This window comes from Oratosquilla oratoria, chromosome 33, assembly GCF_046742065.1.
Source record: "Oratosquilla oratoria isolate Oo_2021 chromosome 33, ASM4674206v1, whole genome shotgun sequence".
Classification (NCBI taxonomy): Eukaryota; Metazoa; Arthropoda; class Malacostraca; order Stomatopoda; family Squillidae; genus Oratosquilla; species Oratosquilla oratoria.
Window position 1 is genome coordinate 13,987,337 of NC_134809.1, and position 21,081 is coordinate 14,008,417.

General features: G+C 40.6%; 2 protein-coding genes across 2 annotated transcripts; both read left to right on the plus strand.

Moving 5' to 3' along the window:
- The first annotated feature begins 7,120 nt into the window (after nt 1-7,120).
- Nucleotides 7,121-8,164, plus strand: LOC143017911 (serine/threonine-protein kinase Chk1-like). The gene has a single exon (XM_076172951.1). The coding sequence runs from the start codon at nt 7,121-7,123 to the stop codon at nt 8,162-8,164; it is 1,044 nt and encodes a 347-aa protein (XP_076029066.1).
- Nucleotides 8,165-18,082: 9,918 nt separating this feature from the next.
- LOC143017913 (serine/threonine-protein kinase Chk1-like) lies at nt 18,083-19,117 on the plus strand. The gene has a single exon (XM_076172952.1). The coding sequence runs from the start codon at nt 18,083-18,085 to the stop codon at nt 19,115-19,117; it is 1,035 nt and encodes a 344-aa protein (XP_076029067.1).
- Nucleotides 19,118-21,081: the final 1,964 nt, after the last annotated feature.

The following is a 21,081-nucleotide window of genomic DNA, read 5'->3' on the forward strand; positions in this document are numbered from 1 at the left end:
ATTACACCTCTTCTTTCTCCTTTCACTTCTCTTCCTCCTCCTCCTCTTCATTTTCTTTTTTTGCATTCTTCATCTTTGTATTCTTCTTCTTTGCATTATTCATTTTTTACCTTTTCTTCTTTGCATTTTTTTCTTCTTCGCATTTTTTCCTTCTCCTTCGCCTTATCTTTTGTCCTTCTTCTCCTCCTCTTTCATCTTTTCCTTTTTACTTCTTTGTCTTCTACTTCATTATTCTATCCCAATTGATCAATCTTCTCTTGGTATTATACCCTTGGGGTATAATAACTGTTACTGTCAGCTGTGGGTAAGAGACCAAAGGAAATGCCAGAGATAACTTGCACTTATCTGGTTTGGATTATACTGCATTCCATTATGACTGAATACTCTCAAATTGGCAACTAAGGTCACACAGGCAATTTTCAGGATTTTGTATATAACTTTACGACACTTGATTTGAGACATTTTTCTTTATATGTTTATCTGTGCATCTTTATTAATCAGTCAATCAGTTAATTCATTTAATTATTTATCTTAATTTTTTTATGCCTATCTATTTGTTTGTATATTTATTGGGATCATATATATGTCTGTTTATCCATTTATTTTTTCATTTCGTTGTGTATTTGCCATAGTTTATTTATCTACACATATTGATTTATTTATTGATTTACGTAGTCATGTTCAATCTATCACTAAACAATTAATCCACCTAGCAATATGTATATTTTTCACTTGTTTGTTTGGCTATCAAAATATAAATATTCGTACCCAGTTTATTTCAACATGGCATAGAGCTCTCATTCTTACAATTGCAGAGTTTGTTTATGATTTCCGTTCCATATTGAACTCACAACGGGAAGGAGCTACAGAGCGTCGCCTGGGAGTGAGAGGAAGGAGGAGGAGGAGGAGGGGAGGGGTGGGCCAGGAGTTCCCCCCCCTCTCCCTCCCTCTCGCTTTGTGGGTAACGGTTGTTTTGGACAAAAAACGTTAAGTGTGTATTGAACTGAAGGTGTCTTAAGAAAGAAAAAGAAAAAAAAAAGTTAAGTAAAATTGTATTGCGAATGTCTCCCCGACGAATATATATGTATATTTTACCTTGTAGGTTTCAGCTAAAAATAGAGTGAGCTATAATTTATTTCTATAATTTATAATTTATAATTTATAATTTTATTTATTCATCCAAGTCTTTCTCTATGGATCAGTGAACTTATTTATTCATATACTCATTTACTTGTTAGTTTCTTTGTTCTTTTATTTCAGATGAATAAGATATGGCTGTGCTATGCAAGAGAATATCAATTTAGGTATTTGATCAAGTACTAAGCATTTACCTATAAAACTAATCCATCATTATTATTATTATTATTATCATTATTATCATTATTATTATTATTATTATTATTATTATTATTATTATATATATATATATTTTTTTTTTTTTTTTTTTTTTTTTTTACATAGAATGCAACATCAGAGTAGCGAGACAAAAAAAGAGGAATAAGAAAAAAAAGATGCATAGAAAGATCACCAAGGGAGGAAAAATAAAAAAAAAAGATAAAAAATATAAATTCGGGGCTGGGGAGAGTAAGATCGGAAAGGTTGGATAGAACCTGGAACAAACACAGGAGCAGAAGGAACAGAAAAGCATAAGAAGCGGAATTAGATGAAGTCAATGGACCCGACGCGCGCTGAGTTAATGGTGTTACAAGACAAGAAAAAGAAAAGAACAAAAAGTCAATTGCAGGACGGAGGAAAGAAAATGTCACGCCAAGGAACAAGACAGCAATAAGACAAGTATAAGAAAATCAGGATGACATTGATGAAATGGCACGTAAAGAAATAAGAAAGAGAAGGAGAAAAAAGAAAAGAAAATTGTCTTGAAAGAAAATATTCTGGGCTGAAAGACACGAAAATTTGGGAACACAGGAATGTAGAGGGTTTTGAAATCAGGAAGCGAAGTTTAAATACATACCCAAGTTGCATGATCAGAACAAAATTGCTCTTGCTCGAATTGGGGAAAAGGAAAAAAAAGCATTTTAGAGACCTGGAAGAAACCAGCAGCAGTTGAAAAATCTTCTGTGTAATCATTAGTGCATGAGAGAGAGAGAGAGGGAGAGAGAGGGAGGGAAAGAGGGAGAGAAAGAGTGAGAAAGTAGAACAGCGACAATTTTTCTTTTCTGGGAAATGTCTAGCTCTCCAGATGCAATTTTGATATTGCTGAAATATAAAGGCAGCAAGACACACATGGCAAAAAATATATGATGTAAAATATTTTAAGGAATGCTGTTACATTATGATCAAATATACACACATTCTCTCTCTCTCTGTCCCTCTTTTTTTCTCTCACTCACTCACTCACATACACCACACACACACAAACACACACACACACACACACACACACACACATATATATATTTATATATATACATATATATATACATTATATATATATATATATATATATATATATATATATATATATATATATATTCATCTTATCATACACGTTAACATATTTCCATTTTAATTCCTTCCAAACACGATCAAGACTAACAGGAGTCCGTAACTCGTTGGAACCGTATTCGGAAACTGAGACGCTGCCAGGCTGACGACTCGAACCTAGCCGGTGCATAACAAATGGACAGTGACTTAACCAACTCAGCCATCAAGAGGAATTTAAGCACAATTTCTTATGTATGCTCGAGCTACATATGCATACACGAACTTTATACTCGGCCCATCCCCACCGTGATTAGCCATTGATAGTATGTATACATGTGGGATTTTATTGACATATACTGAATGGTCCCCAGTACACAGATATCCATTTTAAGTCACTGTCCATTTGTTACGTATCGGCTAGGTTCGAGTCCTCACCCTGAAAGCGTCTCAGTTTTCGAATATACCTCCATCGAGCTATATACTCCTGTTAGTCTTGTTCGTGCTTGCAAGGAATTGAAATATAAATATATTAATGTGGTTGATAAGATGAATATCGGTGTATATATATATATACGAGAGAAATACGCTAATGGCAGCGACATCAAATCGATAATTTTTATGACAGTTGCATGCAGGGTTCGAACCCGCTGTACTCGGCTATCCGTAAATTACCGTAATTTATCCTTAATTTACGGCTATCCGTAAATTACCGTAAATTATCCGTAATTTACGGATACCCGAGTACAGCAGGTTTGAACCCTTCATGCAACTTTCATAAAAATTATCGGATATATATATATATATATATGTGTGTGTGTGTGTGTGTGTGTGTGTGTGTGTGTGTGTGTGTGTGTGTGTGTGTGTGTGTGTGTGTGTGTGTGTACGATGGTCGATCAACAAATAATGCCTCCTATTTTTTTTATTCCGCATCAAGGGATCCAAGGGGATTGCAGATTGCATTGTTATGATGACTGAACTTATGCACTCATGACCTGAAAGTTTCATTGCTCTGTTGCAAATATTGATGGTGTGACACTCTAAGAAAGTAATCCCTGTCGTGGACGTGCGTCAGAAGCAGAGATGCGTCATTGAATTCCTCCATGCAGAAAAAATTGCACCAATCAACATTCACCGGCGCCTGGTGAACGTTTACGAAGCCGATGCAGTTGATGTCAGCACAGTTTGGAGATGGGTTCGTCGATAAAGTGCGCTCCGGACGTCCATGCACAGCCACCACCCCGGAAAACAAAGTGCGCCTCGATCAACTCATCCGCGCTGATTGGCGGATAACGGTGAATGAAATGCGTGTAGAGTTGGATGTGGGTATCAGTGCACTGGAAACGATGTTGTCATCCCTAAGATACAGCAAACTGTGTGCTAGGTGGGTTCCACGAGTGATCACGCAGGACCAAAAGACCCCCGACGGGATGTCTGTCAGGAGGTGACGGATTCTTTGACCGCATCATCACTGGTGACGAGACGTGGTGTCACCACTACGAGCCGGAGTCCAAACGGCAGTCGATGGAATGGCACCACTCACACTCCCCAGCAAAGAAGAAGTTCAAGACGCAGACATCTGCAGGCAAAGTGATGTGCACCGTCTTCTGGGACAGGAAGGGCGTCATCCTCCTGGATTTCTTGGAACCAGGGGCGACTGTCAACTCTGACCGTTACGTTGAAACGGTGAGCAAGCTGAAGGCCCGGATTGCCCGTGTAAGGCCAGAGAAAAGGGAAACATTCCGTTTGCAACACGACAACGCCAGGCCACACACAAGTTTGTAGACCACGGAATGTGTGACAAAGTTCGGCTGGACGGTGCTGTCTCACCCACCGTATAGTCCCGACGTGGCACCGTCAGACTTCCACTTGTTCGGACCTCTGAAGGACGCATTACGTGAGCAGTGTTTCCTCGACAACAACGCCGTAATTGAAACCGTGAAAAAATGGACCGCCTCGGCAGGCGCTGACTTTTACGACCGAGGCATCAAGGCTCTCGTTCATCGCTGGCAAAAGTGCATTGAGAATGGTGGTAACTACGTAGAAAAATAGATTCTGGAGCACAAAAGGTCACTCGTTTTAATGGCGCCACTCCCGTCTTCGTAGCTCTTCAACTTTTTGAGTTAAAAAATAGGAGGCACTTTTGGAACAACCCAGATATTTTCCTCCAGCGAGGAGTCTAGGAGACTCGGTCACCCCTCTTGCAAGGGGGAAAAGACCATTGGCGAATGAAATCCCCTGATGCTTGCCTGAATAAAACATACGCAGTGTTTCACTCTTTGGTCGAACAAAGGAAGGGTGAGGTCACTTTTCCAGTGCCAAGTTGGGACGCCGTCTCTCTCACACAGGACTTCACAGGCCAGAGTAGCTCGCACCAGACGACGGAACGAAACGGATGTTTGTCTCTGAGAGTACAAAATAGCTTTGAGCTGAAAGCATGCCCGAGGCCATTTGAGAAAAGTCGCGGGGAGTTTTGTCCCTCTAGCCTGTAATAGCGCGGGAGAAACTGCACCAGAAAAAAAAAAAAAAAAAATCTGTCACACTCCGGAGGCCGGCTCGATGCGACGACACGACGTGTATTCCTCGGGGCACTTGTTCAGAACTCTTCTTGTCCTTCAGGTCGTCTTTGTCAGTGATTTATCAAATACACAAATATATATATATATGTCCCACAAGGTAATGTGTTAGTGAGGAAGAGTCTGTCTATATTGCTCACAAAGAAAGAAGAATGCTAATGCGCTCATAAACCTCACTGACATGGGCTAGTTTAGTAGCCGCTAGTGTTAGCGACTTGTAAACTACCCCTCTATTTGCCCAGTGTCAACCGAAAGTTAGTCAACTTACTTCGAAACTATCCTAGTGTCAACAGAAAGTTGGTAAATTTAGCTCGAAATACTATCTTTGTGACAACACTTACTTGCCGGGTAAGTTAACTTGCAGCGAGCACTAGTAGCTACTAAAATAGCTGCTACTAAACTAGCAGCTACTAAGCTCGCACCATGGCAACAAAACTGTAGATTATTTTCGTGTGTATGGATTCAGAATTCCCAGGGAAGTTATTCCGTTTTGTTCAACAGAATATGAATCACTACCACCATATTTAGATGTTCTTATCGATACAATTTTGCTCACAAAACAACATTTATGCAGAAATGAATGCATATAAAAGTATATGAATTACTCAACAATTAAATGTATATATTTGCATGGTTTTGATGATGTCATAGGTCAGGTTCGGGTGTGTACAATTAGGTCACGTCTGTTTGACCCTTCGTTAGGTGTGCCTAATTAGTGGACCGTGTCTATTTGTGGTGATTTCAATGAAGCACAGGTTTCTAGTGTGGACACATTAGCCCCATAACGAAAAAGCTGTGATTGGTTTCTTTGTTCTCATCACTCGTCATCATAGATTACCCTCCCCTCTACGCTCACCCCCCCACCCTCTCTTGATGCCGTTATCACACTGGGCTTCCACGGACTTCGCCATCATCGTCAGTTGAGAGTTCGTTTGAGTGAAAAACGACTTTGGTTATAATATTCTAATTTTCAAATATCCAGATATCAAATAATCTTTCCGTAATGTATAGTAACGGTAAATAACGAAACTAAGAGATTGTAAACTTATACGAGTGTTAGACGTACTGTTGACATGTTCTTAGAGAAGTCTTAGTAAGCGAATTCATATTCTAGTTATTCAAATGGAGGTTGGAGGTAGGATGTCGGAGGAAAAATAGCCCGGTGTGATAGCCCCTTTATCTCACGAGTAACACAATAATGGTCCACATGGACAGAAACGCTGGTAAACTATATTCACGAACAACAAAAAATAACTTCGGAGGTCATTGGGCATTCGTTCGATTTCGTCTTTTTTTGTTATGCTTAACTCTTACGAATAACCAGGAAGTGCAGAAGTTTTGGTTCACTTTCCCTTGTTCATTCGATCAACTTCCCAAATGCTTCACCTCGTTTATTTGTGATTCGTAGACGATTGTCACTCGTTTCTTGATATATTTGCGGAAAGACAAGGCCAAAGGGAGGATTCAATGTCTCGTAAGGCTGCGGTCTCTCTCTCTCTCTCTCTCTCTCTCTCTCTCTCTCTCTCTCTCTCTCTCTCTCTCTCTCTCTCTCTCTCTCTCTCTCTCTCTCTCTCCCCTTCGTTTGAAGAACAATTGTCGTATTGGTTGAGTTTTTTTCTCTACTCGTTCATAGGTAGCTAAGGATATGGCGTCTGCTTTCTCTCTCTCTATCTCTTTATCTGTCTATCTCTCTCTCTCTCTCTCTCTCTCTCTCTCTCTCTCTCTCTCTTTTCACCTGAAAGATAATTGTCGTTTAGGTTGAGTTTTTTCTGTCCTCGTTCATAGGTAGCTAACGACATGGTGTCCTTTCTCTCTCTCTCTCTCTCTCTCTCTCTCTCTCTCTCTCTCTCTCTCTCTCTCTCTCTCTCTCTCTCTCTCTCTCTCTCTCTCTCTCTCTCTCTCTCTCTCTCTCTCTCACTCTTTCTCTTTCGCCTGAAGGATAATTGTCGTATTGGTTGAGTTTTTTCTCTCCCAGAGGAACATCAATGATGTTTCATTCGAAACCATTGCGTAGCTTCTCGGACACAATACATATCTAGGTTCTCCAAAAGGTTCTGCTGTGCGAAGAATTTGTCTGAAATTAGTATGAATATTTTGTGGAAATGAGAATCGACAGCTGCCCCAGAGTCTCCGGGGATCCGGAAGAGGAAGGCGAGGAAGGAATCGGACAAGGCACTTCGCGGGACTTCGACAAGGACTTCGACCTCGCAGTAGGAGACTCGAAAAGTGACGCCAACAACGAAGAAGAAGCGACTGAAGCCTCTAGAGCTCAGTCTGCAGTCAAAAGGAAACGTTCGGATTCGGAAGATGAAGATTCCCATATCGACAAGAAAATCAAAGAATCCGAAGTTTCTGATCTACAAAACCAATGGAAAGAGGTTATGTTTCTTGGCAGAGGCGGTTTCGGATCAGTTCAGCTCATGGAAAAGAACTCTTCTGGTTTCTTTTGCGCCAGAAAAACTGTTAAAATCCGCCGCCTCGAACGCCAATTGGAAGAAGTCGAGATTCACAGGAAACTCGAGCATGAGAACATCATTGCTTTCCTGGGTGAAATCATCGACGAAGAACACCTCTACATTTACCTTGAGTACGCCAGCGGTGGCACTCTGAGACAAATAATCAGCGACAAAGGAGTGCCCGAAGACAAGGCACGATACTACTTTGTTCAGCTGATCCAAGGACTCAAATACGTCCACTCTCTCCACGTTACTCACCGAGACCTAAAACCGGAGAACCTTCTTCTCGCACGCAAAGACGTTCTAAAGATCGGTGACTTCGGGCTCGCCTGTGAGTTCGTGGAGGGAGAGTACCTCAGCAGCGTGTGCGGCACAACGGCCTACATTGCTCCCGAAGTCTTCGCAAGACGCTACAAGGGACAACAGGCCGATATTTGGTCGTGCGGCATTATCCTTTTCGAGCTCCTTACTGGTCGGAGTCCTTGGCGGAGGGCCCAAAGCGGGGATTCAGACTTCGAGATCTGGTCCTCTGCGGTCATGCTGGAGGCGACCGCGGAAATGCGAAAGGAGAGACGATGGGAGTCACTCTCCGAGGAAGCTTTCGCACTTTTTGAAAAGCTTCTCGTTCCAGATCCAGAAGAACGAGCAACTCTTCCATGCATCGATCAAGACGCCTGGATTCAAGGCTGAAGATGCTATAAATGATTTTAAAAATGACAATGAATTATAAGGAAAAGGTTAAGTTTTATGAAAATACTCCCTAAAGCAGTCAAAATACTTCTATGCGATAAACGAATTAGAAAATAATTAAACCGAATTATGAAAAGACAATTAAATTTTACGAAAGTGCTGCTTTGAGTATCTGGCAGATCACTTCTTTTATGGGAAATTTCCCTCAGCTGAATAAAATCATCCGGCGGCAGCCATAATTACATGTGGAGAATGGTTGTGCATGGATGATGCTGTGATGCACAGAAGGGAGTGGGTGAGGGATAGGGGATGAAGGAGAATGTGTGAGAAATAAATTGACGCAACCCGAAGGGATTTCTCCCCGTCTTCTCCTTTTCTGTATAAGGGGACGGAGAGGGGGGGTCGCCGATTTAATGAAGCGGCCTTGCTGTGGATGTGCTTTGTCTTGCGACACTGCTTCTGACCCAGGGCAGTGGGCAAGATGCAGGGATGACCCTTCATCCAGGAGGAGCCAAGGAAAGAGGGAGAATGGTGGTGAATGGGACTGGAGTATGAGGGGATGGAATGGGTGGAAGTGGATTTATGCCTTTGACTTTTTGCTACCTCCCTTGTAAAAGGGAAAAAAGCCCTTGGTATATGCATATATATATATATATATATAAATATATATATATATATATATATATATATATATATATATATATATATATATATATGGATGGGGTGGTGTAAGAGGTAATTGCGAGGGTAATGGGCAGGGGACTGGAGATGGTTAAAGAAAATGGAGAGAAGTGGGAGGTGAGCCAGTTGTTGTTTACTGACGACACTGCGCTTGTGGCAGGGTCAGACGTGGGATTACAAAGGCGGAGCAAGCCGACAGGAGACCTTTTGGTCCATATCTAGGTCGGATGCGATTAAGGGAGTGTGCCGGGATTTTGAAAAATAGACGGTAGAAGAAAGTTGAAGGAAAATGTGTGTCTCTCATTATTCTTCTGGGGTTTCCACATTCCTATACTCCTCTTTTTCGAGTTAAGCTTTATGGAACAGAGACTTTTAATATAAGTAAGACAAAAGAAAAGGAAAGACTAAATTTTTCGATTTCAAGTGTTTGGTAATTCTTTTTTCTCGGATGTTGAAAAGATATGATAATAGATATGTAAACAAACGCAACAAGCGAACGAAATAACCAGCTCACAGACACTGCAGCAGAGTGTTAAGTGGGTTTTTTGTCCGTCTTAATCTGAAAAAAAAATCCATTGATTGGCAACTACGCGTTTAGAGAAAATGCCTCTACCTATTTTTTGGTTAAATCTTACTTCTGACAACATGAGCCCATTGTGTCTGGTCTAATTAATATTCAGTGTGAAAAGTATCTAAATCTTTTTTTTTTTTCTATTCTTCTTCTCCCTCTCCCTCCCTTACTTTCTTTACTTCCTTCTCTTTTTCCCTCGTTCCTCCTCTTCCTTTTAATCTTCCTCTTATTATTACACCTTTCTCCTTTTACTTCCCTTCCTCCTCCTCCTCTTCATTTTTTTTTTTTTTGCATTCTTCTTCTTTGTATTCTTCTTCTTTGCATTATTCATCTTTTACCTTTTCTTCATTGCATTTTTTTTCTTCTTCGCATTTTTTTCCTTCTCCTTCGCCTTATCTTTTGCCCTTCCTCTCCTCCTCTTTCATCTTTTCCTTTTTACTTCTTTGTCTTCTACTTCATTATTCTGTTCCAATATATCAATCTTCTCTTAGTATTATACCCTTGAGGTATAATAACTGTTACTGTCAGCTGTGGGTAAGAGACCAAAGGAAATGCCAGAGATAACTTGCAATTATCTGGTTTTGATTAAACTGCATTCCATTATGACTGAATACTCTCAAATTGGCAACCGAGGTCACACAGGCAATTTTCAGGATTTTGTATATAACTTTACGACACTTGATTTGAGACATTTTTCTTTATATGTTTATCTGTGCATCTTTATTAATCAGTCAATCAATTAATTCATTTAATTATTTACTCTTATTTTTCATATGCCTATCTATTTGTTTGTATATTTATTGGGATCATATATATGTCTGTTTATCCATTTTATTTTTTCGTTTCGTTGTGTATTTGCCATAGTTTATTTATCTACACATATTGATTTATCTATTGATTTATGCAGTCATGTTCAATCTTTCACTAACAAATTAATCCACCTAGCAATATGTATATTTTTCACTTGTTTGTTTGGCTATCAAAATATAAATATTCGTACCCAGTCTATTTTAACATGGCATAGAGCTCTCATTCTTACAATTGCAGAGTTTGTTTATGATTTCCGTTCCATATTGAACTCACAACGGGAAGGAGTTACAGAGCGTCGCCTGAGAGTGAGAGGAAGGAGGAGGAGGAGGAGGGGAAGGAGGAGGAAGAGGAGGATGAGGAGAGGGAGGGGTGGGCCAAGAGTTTCCCCCCCTCTCCCTCTCCCTCCCCCTCTCCCTCCCTCTCGCTTTGTGGGTAACGGTTGTTTTGGACAAAAAACGTTAAGTGTGTATTGAACTGAAGGTGTCTTAAGAAAGAAAAAGAAGAAAAAAAGTTAAGTAAAGTTGTATTGAGAATGTCTCCCCGATGAATATATATATATATATATATATATATATATATATATATATATATATATATGATATATATATATATATATATATATATATATATATATATATATATATATATATATATATGATATATATATATATATATATATATATATATATATATATATATATATATATTACCTTGTAGGTTTCAGGTAAAAAATAAAGAGAGTGAGCTATGATTAATTTGTCTAAATATTCATCTAAGTCTTTCTCTATGGATCAGTAAACTTACTTGTTTATTCATATAATCATTTACTTGTTAGTTTCTTTATTCTTTTATTTCAGATGAATAAGATATGGTTGTGCTATGCAAGAAAAGATCAATTTAGGTATTTGATCAAGTACTAAGCATTTAACTATAAAACTAATCCTTTTTTTTTTTTTTTTTTTTTTTTTTAACATAGAATGCAACATCAGAGTAGCGAGACAAAAAAAGAGGAATAAGAAAAAAAGATTCATAGGAAGAGCACTAAGGGAGGAACAATATAAAAAAAGAGAAAAAAAAATTAAAATCGGGGCTGGGGAGTAAGATCGGAAAGGTTGGATAGATCCTGGAACAAACACAGGAGCAGAAGGAACAGAAAAGCATAAGAAGCGGAATTAGATTAAGTCAATGGCCGTGGACCCGACGCGCGCTGAGTTAATGGTGTTACAAGACAAGAAAAAGAAAAGAACAAAAACACAATTTCAGGACGGAGACAAGGTGGAGGAAAGAAAATGCCACGCCAAGGAACAAGACAGCAATAAGACAAGGATAAGAAAATCAGGACATTGATGAAATGGCGCGTAAAGAAATAAGAAAGAGGAGAAAAGAGAAAACAAAATTGTCTTGAAAGAAAATATTCTGAGCTGAAAGACACGAAAATTTGGGAACACAGGAATGTAGAGGGTTTTGAAATCAGGAAGCGAAGTTTAAATACATACCCAAGTTGCATTATCAGAACGAAATTTCTCTTGCTCGAATTTGGGAAAAGGAAAGAAAAAGCATTTTAAAGATCTGGAAGAAACCAGCAGCAGTTGAAAAATCTCCTGTGTAATCATTAGTGCATGAGAGAGAGAGAGAGAGAGAGAGAGAGAGAGAGAGAGAGAGAGAGGAAGAGAGGGAAAGAGGGAGAGAAAGAATGAGAAAGTAGAACAGCGACAATTTTTCTTTTCTGGGAAATGTCTAGCTCTCCAGATGCAATTTTAATATTGCTGAAATATAAAGGCAGCAAGACACACATGGCAAAAAATATATGATGTAAAATATTTTAAGGAATGCTGTTACATTATGATCAAATATACACACAAATACACACATTCTCTCTCTCTCTGTCCCTCTTTTTTTCTCTCACTCACTCACTCACATACACCACACACACATACACAAACACACACACACACACACACACATATATATATTTATATATATACATATATATATACATTATATATATATATATGTATATATATATATATATATATATATATATATATATATATATTCATGTTATCATACACGTTAACTTATTTCCATTTTAATTCCTTCCAAACACGATCAAGATTAACAGGAGTCCGTAACTCGTTGGAACCATATTCGGAAACTGAGACGCTGCCAGGCTGACGACTCGAACCTAGCCGGTGCATAACAAATGGACAGTGACTTAACCAACTCAGCCATCAAGAGGAATTTAAGCACAATTTCTTATATATGTATGCTCGAGTTACATATACATCCACGAACTTTATACCCAACCCATCCCCACCATGATTAGCCATTGATAGTATGTATACAAGTGGTATTTTATTGACATATACTGAATGGTCCCCAGTGCACAGATATCCATTTTAAGTCACTGTCCATTTGTTACGTATCGGCTAGGTTCGAGTCCTCAGCCTGAAAGCGTCTCAGTTTTCGAATATACCTCCATGGAGCTATATACTCCTGTCAGTCTTACTCGTGTTTGCAAGGAATTAAAATAGAAGTATATTAATGTGATTAATAACATGAATATCGGTGTACTGGGGACCATTCAATATATGTATATATATTATATATATATATATATATACATATATATGTATATATACATATATATATATATATATATATATTGTTGTGAAGGTTGGACAGATGAGTGAAAAGGTGGTAGAGAAATACGGGTTAGAGCGAGAACACTGTATTACTGACGTTTCGACTACAAGTCTTCTTCAGAGTGACAGACAGCGTGTGTGTACATCATATATACTCTCTTTATGGCTCATCCGGCTGGACGTTTCAGCAAGTCGCATGCCGATTGGCCCGATACTCCCTCCTCCACAACCAATCTGGCGGCTGCAAATGCCAAGTTAACGAACCCTTCTCTGTGGTTGCTGACCTTTCCCAGTGTAATGCACGCGGACTCGACCAGCTTTCTCATTCTCCTTTGAAGTCCGGTGCAGATCGGGCGTGCTCCTTCCCATTCTGGTAAATGTCCGTGTGTGTCCACATGTACTACCAGTGAATTTGAAGTCCTGTGATGTCGTAGGTCGTTCTTGTGTTCTCCTAGTCTTTTTGTCAACCCCCGTGACGTCTCACCGTAATATGTTGCAGGACATCCACTACATGGTATTCCGTATACTATGCTATTTTCGTTGGTGTGTTGTTCTTGTTTGTTACTTAGGACGTCTTTTATTTTGCGCCCGGATTTATACGCTATTTGGATGCCGGCTTTAGATAACGTATTGGTTATGGCTTTTGCTTCCTTTGCGAAAGGTACTACTAGGTATTTTATTGAAGCTTTGTCACTTTTCGGTCTTGCGTAAATTTCTTCCGCTTTCCTTCTCAATTTGGATAGTAGTCCTGCTGGGTACATAAGCTTGCGGAAGACATTAAATATGTAGGACATCTCCTCTTCTATATATTCTTTGTTGCATATCCTCAATGCTCTCAGATAGAAACCTATTATCATACCTGTTTTTGTGCGTGTGCTGTGATGGGATAAGTAGTGTATGAAGTCGTCTTTGTTCGTGGGTTTTCTGTATACTGAAAACTTTACATCCGTTTCACCCCGATGAATGACAGTGTCTAGGAATGGTAATTGGTTGTCTTTCTCAAATTCCACTGTGAACTGGATGTCTTTGTTCACTTCGTTAAGCATGCGGAGTTTATTGTTTATATCTGTTCCCTCGGGTACCACCACCAACACGTCATCTACGTATCAGCCGGATGAGCCATAAAGAGAGTATATATGATGTACACACACGCTGTCTGTCACTCTGAAGAAGACTTGTAGTCAAAACGTCAGTAATACAGTGTTCTCGCTCTAACCCGTATTTCTCTACCACCTTTTCACTCGTATATATATATATATATATATATATATATATATATATATATATATATATATATATATATATATATATATAATATATATGAGAAATTCGCTAGTAAACAGCGACATCAATCAGACAATCTCCATGACCGTCGCGCAGAGGATTCAAACCACTAAAGCGGGTGTTATGGAGCCTCTCTTGGGTCCAGAACCAGTGGTTCGAATCCTCTGCGCGACGGTCATGGAGATTGTCATATATATATATATGTATATGTATATATATATATATATATATACATATATATATCCGAGGGTATTGCAATTTGCATTGTTATGATGACTGAACTTATACACTCGTGACCTGAAAGTTTAATCTCTGTTGCAAATTGATGGTGTGATACTCAAAGAAAGCAATCCCTGTCATGGAAGTGCGTCAGAAGCAGTGATGCGTCATTGAATTCCTCCATGCAGAAAAAATTGAACCAATCAACATTCACGGGCGCCTGGTGAACGTTTACGAAGCCGATGCAGTTGATGTCAGCACAGTTAGGAGATGGGTTCGTCGATTTTAGAGTGGCGACAGAGATGTGAGTGATAAAGTGCGCTCCGGACGTCCATGCACAGCCATCACCCCGGAAAACAAAGTACGCCTCGATCAACTCATCCGCGGTGATCGGCGGATAAAGGTGAATGAAATGCGTGAAGAGTTGGATGTGGGTGTCAGTGCACTGGAAACGATGTTGTCATCCCTAAGATACAGCAAAGTGTGTGCTAGGTGGGTTCCACGAATGATCACGCAGGACCAAAAGAACCCCCGACGGGATGTCTGTCAGGACTTGTTGGATCGGTACGAAACCGAATGTGACGGATTCTTGGACCGCATCATCACTGGTGACGAGACGTGGTGTCACCACTACGACCCGGAGTCCAAACGGCAGTCGATGGAATGGCACCACTCGCACTCCCCAAGAAAGAAGAAGTTCAAGACGCAGACATCTGCAGGCAAAGTGATGTGCACCGTCTTCTGGGACAGGAAGGGCGTCATCCTCCTGGATTTCTTGGAACCAGGGGCGACTGTCAACTCTGACCGTTACGTTGAAACAGTGAGCAAGCTGAAGGCCCGGATTGCCCGTGTAAGGCCAGAGAAAAGGGAAACATTCCGTTTGCAACACGACATCGCCATGCCACACACAATGTTTGTAGACCACGGAATGTGTGACAAAGTTCGGCTGGGCGGTGCTGTCTCACCCACCGTATAGTCCCGACGTGGCACCGTCAGACTTCCACTTGTTCGGACCTCTGAAGGACGCATTACGTGGGCAGCGTTTCCCCCACAACAACGCCGTAAACGCAGCCGTGAAGCCGTGAAAAAATGGACCGCCTCGGCAGGCGCTGACTTTTAAGACCGAGGCATCAAGGCTCTCGTTCATCGCTGGCAAAAGTGCATTGAGAATGGTGGTGACTACGTAGAAAAATGAATTCTGGAGCATAAATGGTCGCTCGTTTTAATGGGGCCACTCCCGTCTTCGTAGCTCTTCAACTTTTTGAGTTAGAAAATAGGAGGCATTACTTTTGGAACGACCCAGATATTTTCCTCCAGCGAGGAGTCTAGGAGACTCGGTCACCCCTCTTGCAAGGGGGAAAAGACCATTGGCGAATGAAATCCCCTGATGCTTGCCTGAATGAAACATATGCAGTGTTCCACTCTTTGGTCGAACAAAGGAAGGGTGAGGTCCCTTTTCCAGTGCCAAGTTGGGACGCCGTCTCTCTATCACAGGACTCCACATGCAGGAGCAGCTCGCACCAAACGACCGAACGAAACGGATGTTTGTCTCTGAGAGTACAAAATAGTTTTGAGCTGAAAGCATGCCCGAGGCTATTTGAGAAAAGTCGCGGGGAGTTTTGTCCCTCTAGCCTGTAATAGCGCGGGAGAAACTGCACCAGAAAAAAAAAAAATATATATGTCACACTCCGGAGGCCGGCTCGATGCGACGATACGACGTGTATTCCTCGGGGCACTTGTTCAGAACCCTTCTTGTCCTTCAGGTCGTCTTTGTCAGTGATTTATCAAATACACAAATATATATATATATGTCCCACAAGGTAATGTGTTAGTGAGGAAGAGTCTGTCTATATTGCTCACAAAGAAAGAAAAATGCTAATGCGCTCATAAACCTCACTGACACGGGCTAGTTTAGTAGCCGCTAGTGTTAGCGACTTGTAAACTACCCCTCTATTTGCCCAGTGTCAACCGAAAGATAGTCAACTTACTTCGAAACTATCCTAGTGTCAACAGAAAGTTAGTCAATTTAGCTCGAAACTATCTTTGTGACAACAATTGCCGGGTAAGTTAACTTGCAGCGAGCACTAGTAGCTACTAAAATAGCTGCTACTAAACTAGCAACTACTAAGCTCGCACCATAGCAACAAAACTGTAGATTATTTTCGTGTGTATGGATTCAGAATTCCCAGGGAAGTTATTCAGCTTTGTTCAACAGAATATGAATCACTACCACCATCGTTAGATGTTCTTGTCGATACAATTTTGCTCACAAAACCTTTATGCAGAAATGAATGCATATAAAAGTATATGAATTACTCAACAATTAAATGTATATATTTGCATGGTTTTGATGATGTCATAGGTCAGGTTCGGGTGTGTACAATTAGGTCACGTCTGTTTGACCCTTCGTTAGGTGTGCCTAATTAGTGGACCGTGTCTATTTGTGGTGATTTCAATGAAGCGCAGGTTTCTAGTGTGGACACGTTAGCCCCATAGATTACCCTCTCCTCTACCCCCCCCCCACCCTCTCTTGATGGCGTTATCACACTGGGCTTCCACGGACTTCGCCATCATCGTCAGTTGAGAGTTCGTTTGAGTGAAAAACGACTTTGGTTATAATATTCTAATTTTCAAATATCAAGATATCAAATAATCTTTCCGTAATGTATAGTAACGGTAAATAACGAACTAAGAGATTGTAAACTTATACGAATGTTAGACGTACTGTTGACAAGTTCTTAGAGAAGTCTTAGTAAGCGAATTCATATTCTAGTTATTCAAATGGAGGTTGGAGGTAGGATGTCGGAGGAAAAATAGCCCGGTGTGATAGCCCCTTTATCTCCCGAGAAACACAATAACGGTCCATATGGATAGAAACGTTGGTAAACTATATTCACGAAAAACAAGAAATAACTTCGGAGGTCATTGGGCATTCGTTCGATTTCGTCTTTTTTTTTTATGCTTAAATCTAACGAATAACCAGGAAGTGCAGAAGTTTTGGTTCGCTTTCTCTTATTCATTCGATCAACTTCCCAAATGCTTCACCTCGTTTCTTTGTGATTCGTAGACGCTTGTCACTCGTTTCTTGATAGATTTGCGGAAAGACAAGGCCAAAGGAAGGATTCAGTGTCTCGTAAGGCTGCGGTGTCTCTCTCTCTCTCTCTCTCTCTCTCTCTCTCTCTCTCTCTCTCTCTCTCTCCTTCGTCTGAAGAACAATTGTCGTATTGGTTGAGTTTTTTTCTGTACTCATTCATAGGTAGCTAAGGATATGGCGTCTGCTTTCTCTCTCTCTCTCTCTCTCTCTCTCTCTCTCTCTCTCTCTCTCTCTCTCTCTCTCTCTCTTTTTCGCCTGAAAGATAATTGTCGTTTAGGTTGAGTTTTTTCTGTCCTCGTTCATAGGTAGCTAACGACATGGTGTCCTTTCTCTTTCTCTCTCTCTCTCTCTCTCTCTCTTTCTCTCTCTCTCTCTCTCTCTCTCTCTCTCTCTCTCTCTCTCTCTCTCTCTCTCTCTCTCTCTCTCTCTCTCTCTCTCTCTTTCACCTAAAGGATAATTGTCGTATTGGTTGAGTTTTTCTTCCCAGAGGAACGTCAATGATGTTTCATTCGAAACCATTGCGTAGCTTCTCGGACACACTACATATCTAGGTTCTCCAGAACGTTCTGCTGTGCGAAGAATTTGTCTGAAATTAGTATAAATATTTTGTGGAAATGAGAACCGACAGCTGCTCCAGAGTCACCGGCTATCCGGAAGAGGAAGGCGAGGAAGGAATCCAGGGACAAAGGACTTCGAGGGACTTGGACAAGGACTTCGACCTCGCAGTAGGAGACTCGAAAAGTCACGCCAACAACGAAAAAGAAGCGACTGAAGCCTCTAGAGCTCAGTCTGCAATCAAAAGGAAACGTTCGGATTCGGAAGACGAAGTTTCACATGTCGATAAGAAACTTAAAGAATCCGAAGTTTCTGATCTTCGAAATCAATGGAAAGAGGTTATGTTTCTTGGCAGAGGCGGTTTCGGATCAGTTCAGCTTATGGAAAAGAACTCTTCTGGTTTCCTTTGCGCCAGAAAAACTGTTAAAATCCGCCGCCTTGAACGCCAATTGAAAGAAGTCGAGATTCACAGGAAACTCGAGCATGAGAACATCATTGCTTTCCTGGGTGAAATCATCGACGAAGAACACCTCTACATTTACCTTGAGTACGCCAGCGGTGGCACTCTGAGACAAATAATCAGCGACAAAGGAGTGCCCGAAGACGAGGCACGATACTACTTTGTTCAGCTGATCCAAGGACTCAAATACGTCCACTCTCTCCACGTTACTCACCGAGACCTAAAACCGGAGAACCTTCTTCTCACACGTAACGACGTTCTCAAGATCGGTGACTTCGGGCTCGCCTGTGAGTTCGTGGAGGGAGAGTACCTCAGCAGCGTGTGCGGCACAACGGCCTACATTGCTCCCGAAGTCTTCGCAAGACGCTACAAGGGACAACAGGCCGATATTTGGTCATGCGGCATTATCCTTTTCGAGCTCCTTACTGGTCGAAGTCCTTGGCGGAGGGCCCAAAGCGGGGATTCAGACTTCGAGATCTGGTCCTCTGCGGTCATGCTGGAGGCGACCGCGGAAATGCGAAAGGAGAGACGATGGGAGTCACTCTCCGAGGAAGCTTTCGCACTTTTTGAAAAACTACTCCTTCCAGATCCAGAAGAACGAGCCTGGATTCAAGGCTCAAGATGCAATGAATGACTTTCAAATTACAATGAATTATAAGGAAGAAATTAAGTTTTATGAAGCCACTGCCTAAAGTAGTCAAAATACTTCTATGCGATAAACGAATTAGAAAATAATTCAACCAAATTATGAAAAGTAAATTAAGTTTTACGAAAGTGCTGCTTAGAGTATCTGGCAGATCACTTCTTTTATGGGAAATTTCCCTCAGCTGAATAAAATCATCTGGCGACAGCCAAAATTGCATGTGGAGAATGGTTGTGTATGAATGATGCTGTGATACATAGAAGGGAGTGGGTGGGGGATGGGAGGTGAGGAAGTATGTGTGAGAAATAAATTGACACAGCCCAAAGGGATTTCTCCCCGTCTTCTCCTTTTCTACATAAGGGGGTCGTCGATTTAATGAAGCGGCCTTGCTGTGGATGTGCTGTGTCTTGCGACACTGCTTCTGACCCAGGGCAGTGGGTGAGATGCAGGGATGACCCTTCATCCAGGAGGAGCCAAGGAAAGAGGGAGAATGGTGGTGAATGGGACTGGAGTATGAGGGGATGGAATGGGTGGAAGTGGATTTATGCCTTTGACTTTTGGCTACCTCCCTTGTAAAAGGGAAAAAAGTCCTTGGTATGTGTATGTTTATGGATGGGGTGGTGCAAGAGGTAAATGCGAGGGTAATGGGCAGGGGACTGGAGATGGTCAGAGAAAATGGAGAAAAGTGGGAGGTGAGCCAGTTGTCGCTTGCGGACGATACTGCGCTTGTGGCAGGGTCACAGGTGGGATTTAGGCAGTTAGGCCCGAAGTTTTGGAAAATAGACGATAGAAGAAAGTTGAAGGTAAGTGTGGTGTCACGCATTCATGTGTCTTATGCGTATTAATAAAGACAAATGATAAATTACGACAAGTTTGACAAACGCAAGTTTGGGTTAAGGGTAAACATATTTTAAATATATAAGTAAATTGTATCAAAATTGTCGTCTTGGATCCTGTATATACATTTTGAATATATAATGTGATTTCTTGCTGTAAAAAGAAGTACTGATGATGCTGGGTTACCACAGAAGTGAGTTAAAGGCTTACGTATCTAATATGTTGTGTTGGAACCTTCTAGAAGTTTTATCTGACTTCGTCTCAGAATTTAAGACATATATATAATATATAGCCGTTCGCTATAAACACACCTTATTTCCTTATTTCTGGATGTTATTTGTATATTTGTATTTGTATATTTGTATTTGTTATTTGTATATTTAGATGTTGCCTTTCATTTAGGTCATCTATTTTACATGCATAAAAGACAACTTTCGAACAAGATTTCATGATAGTGTTTCTTTCCTTTGTAATGGTTTATAATCCATATCATAAACCTCAAAATATATTGTTTCACATTTCTATATAATTTTATATAGAAAACTTATGTAATTAGATAACATGATGAAACATCGCGTGAACCCGAGCTTTCTTGAAAGTCGTAGAAATGACTGTAGGACAGACTTGATCCAGCTATCGTGCGATACTGTCTACTCTACATCTCTAACTTGATATCTGAGATTTTGGTCGTCCTGAGGCATGAACAATTCTCACCCTTTGTAGATAGCCAGTTTGCTATCGTAAAATCTTACACGTCGCAAACTAGTATTGTCGAGAACACGGTTCAACAATTGGCTTGATACGGTTTTCTGTGGTAGTCACATAACTACTCAGATTCTGGTCAAACCCTGAGCCTTGAACACTTCTCTGCCTATATAATTGTCTTATTCCAAAACTACATTTATTGTTTCTAGAAGTTGTTCAGTGGTCAAAATCCTAAGGCCTGAACTTTTGTACATAATTCCGTTTCCCATCTACTCATTAAAATCACCTGTCAATTTTTCGACATGTGCATAATAGATCTTTTTCTCCTATCCCTCTAATTTATTTTCCCCTGTGCACGAAAGTCAAAACAACTTCGTGTGGGAAGGCGGTCGTGTACATAGATTTTCCCGGCG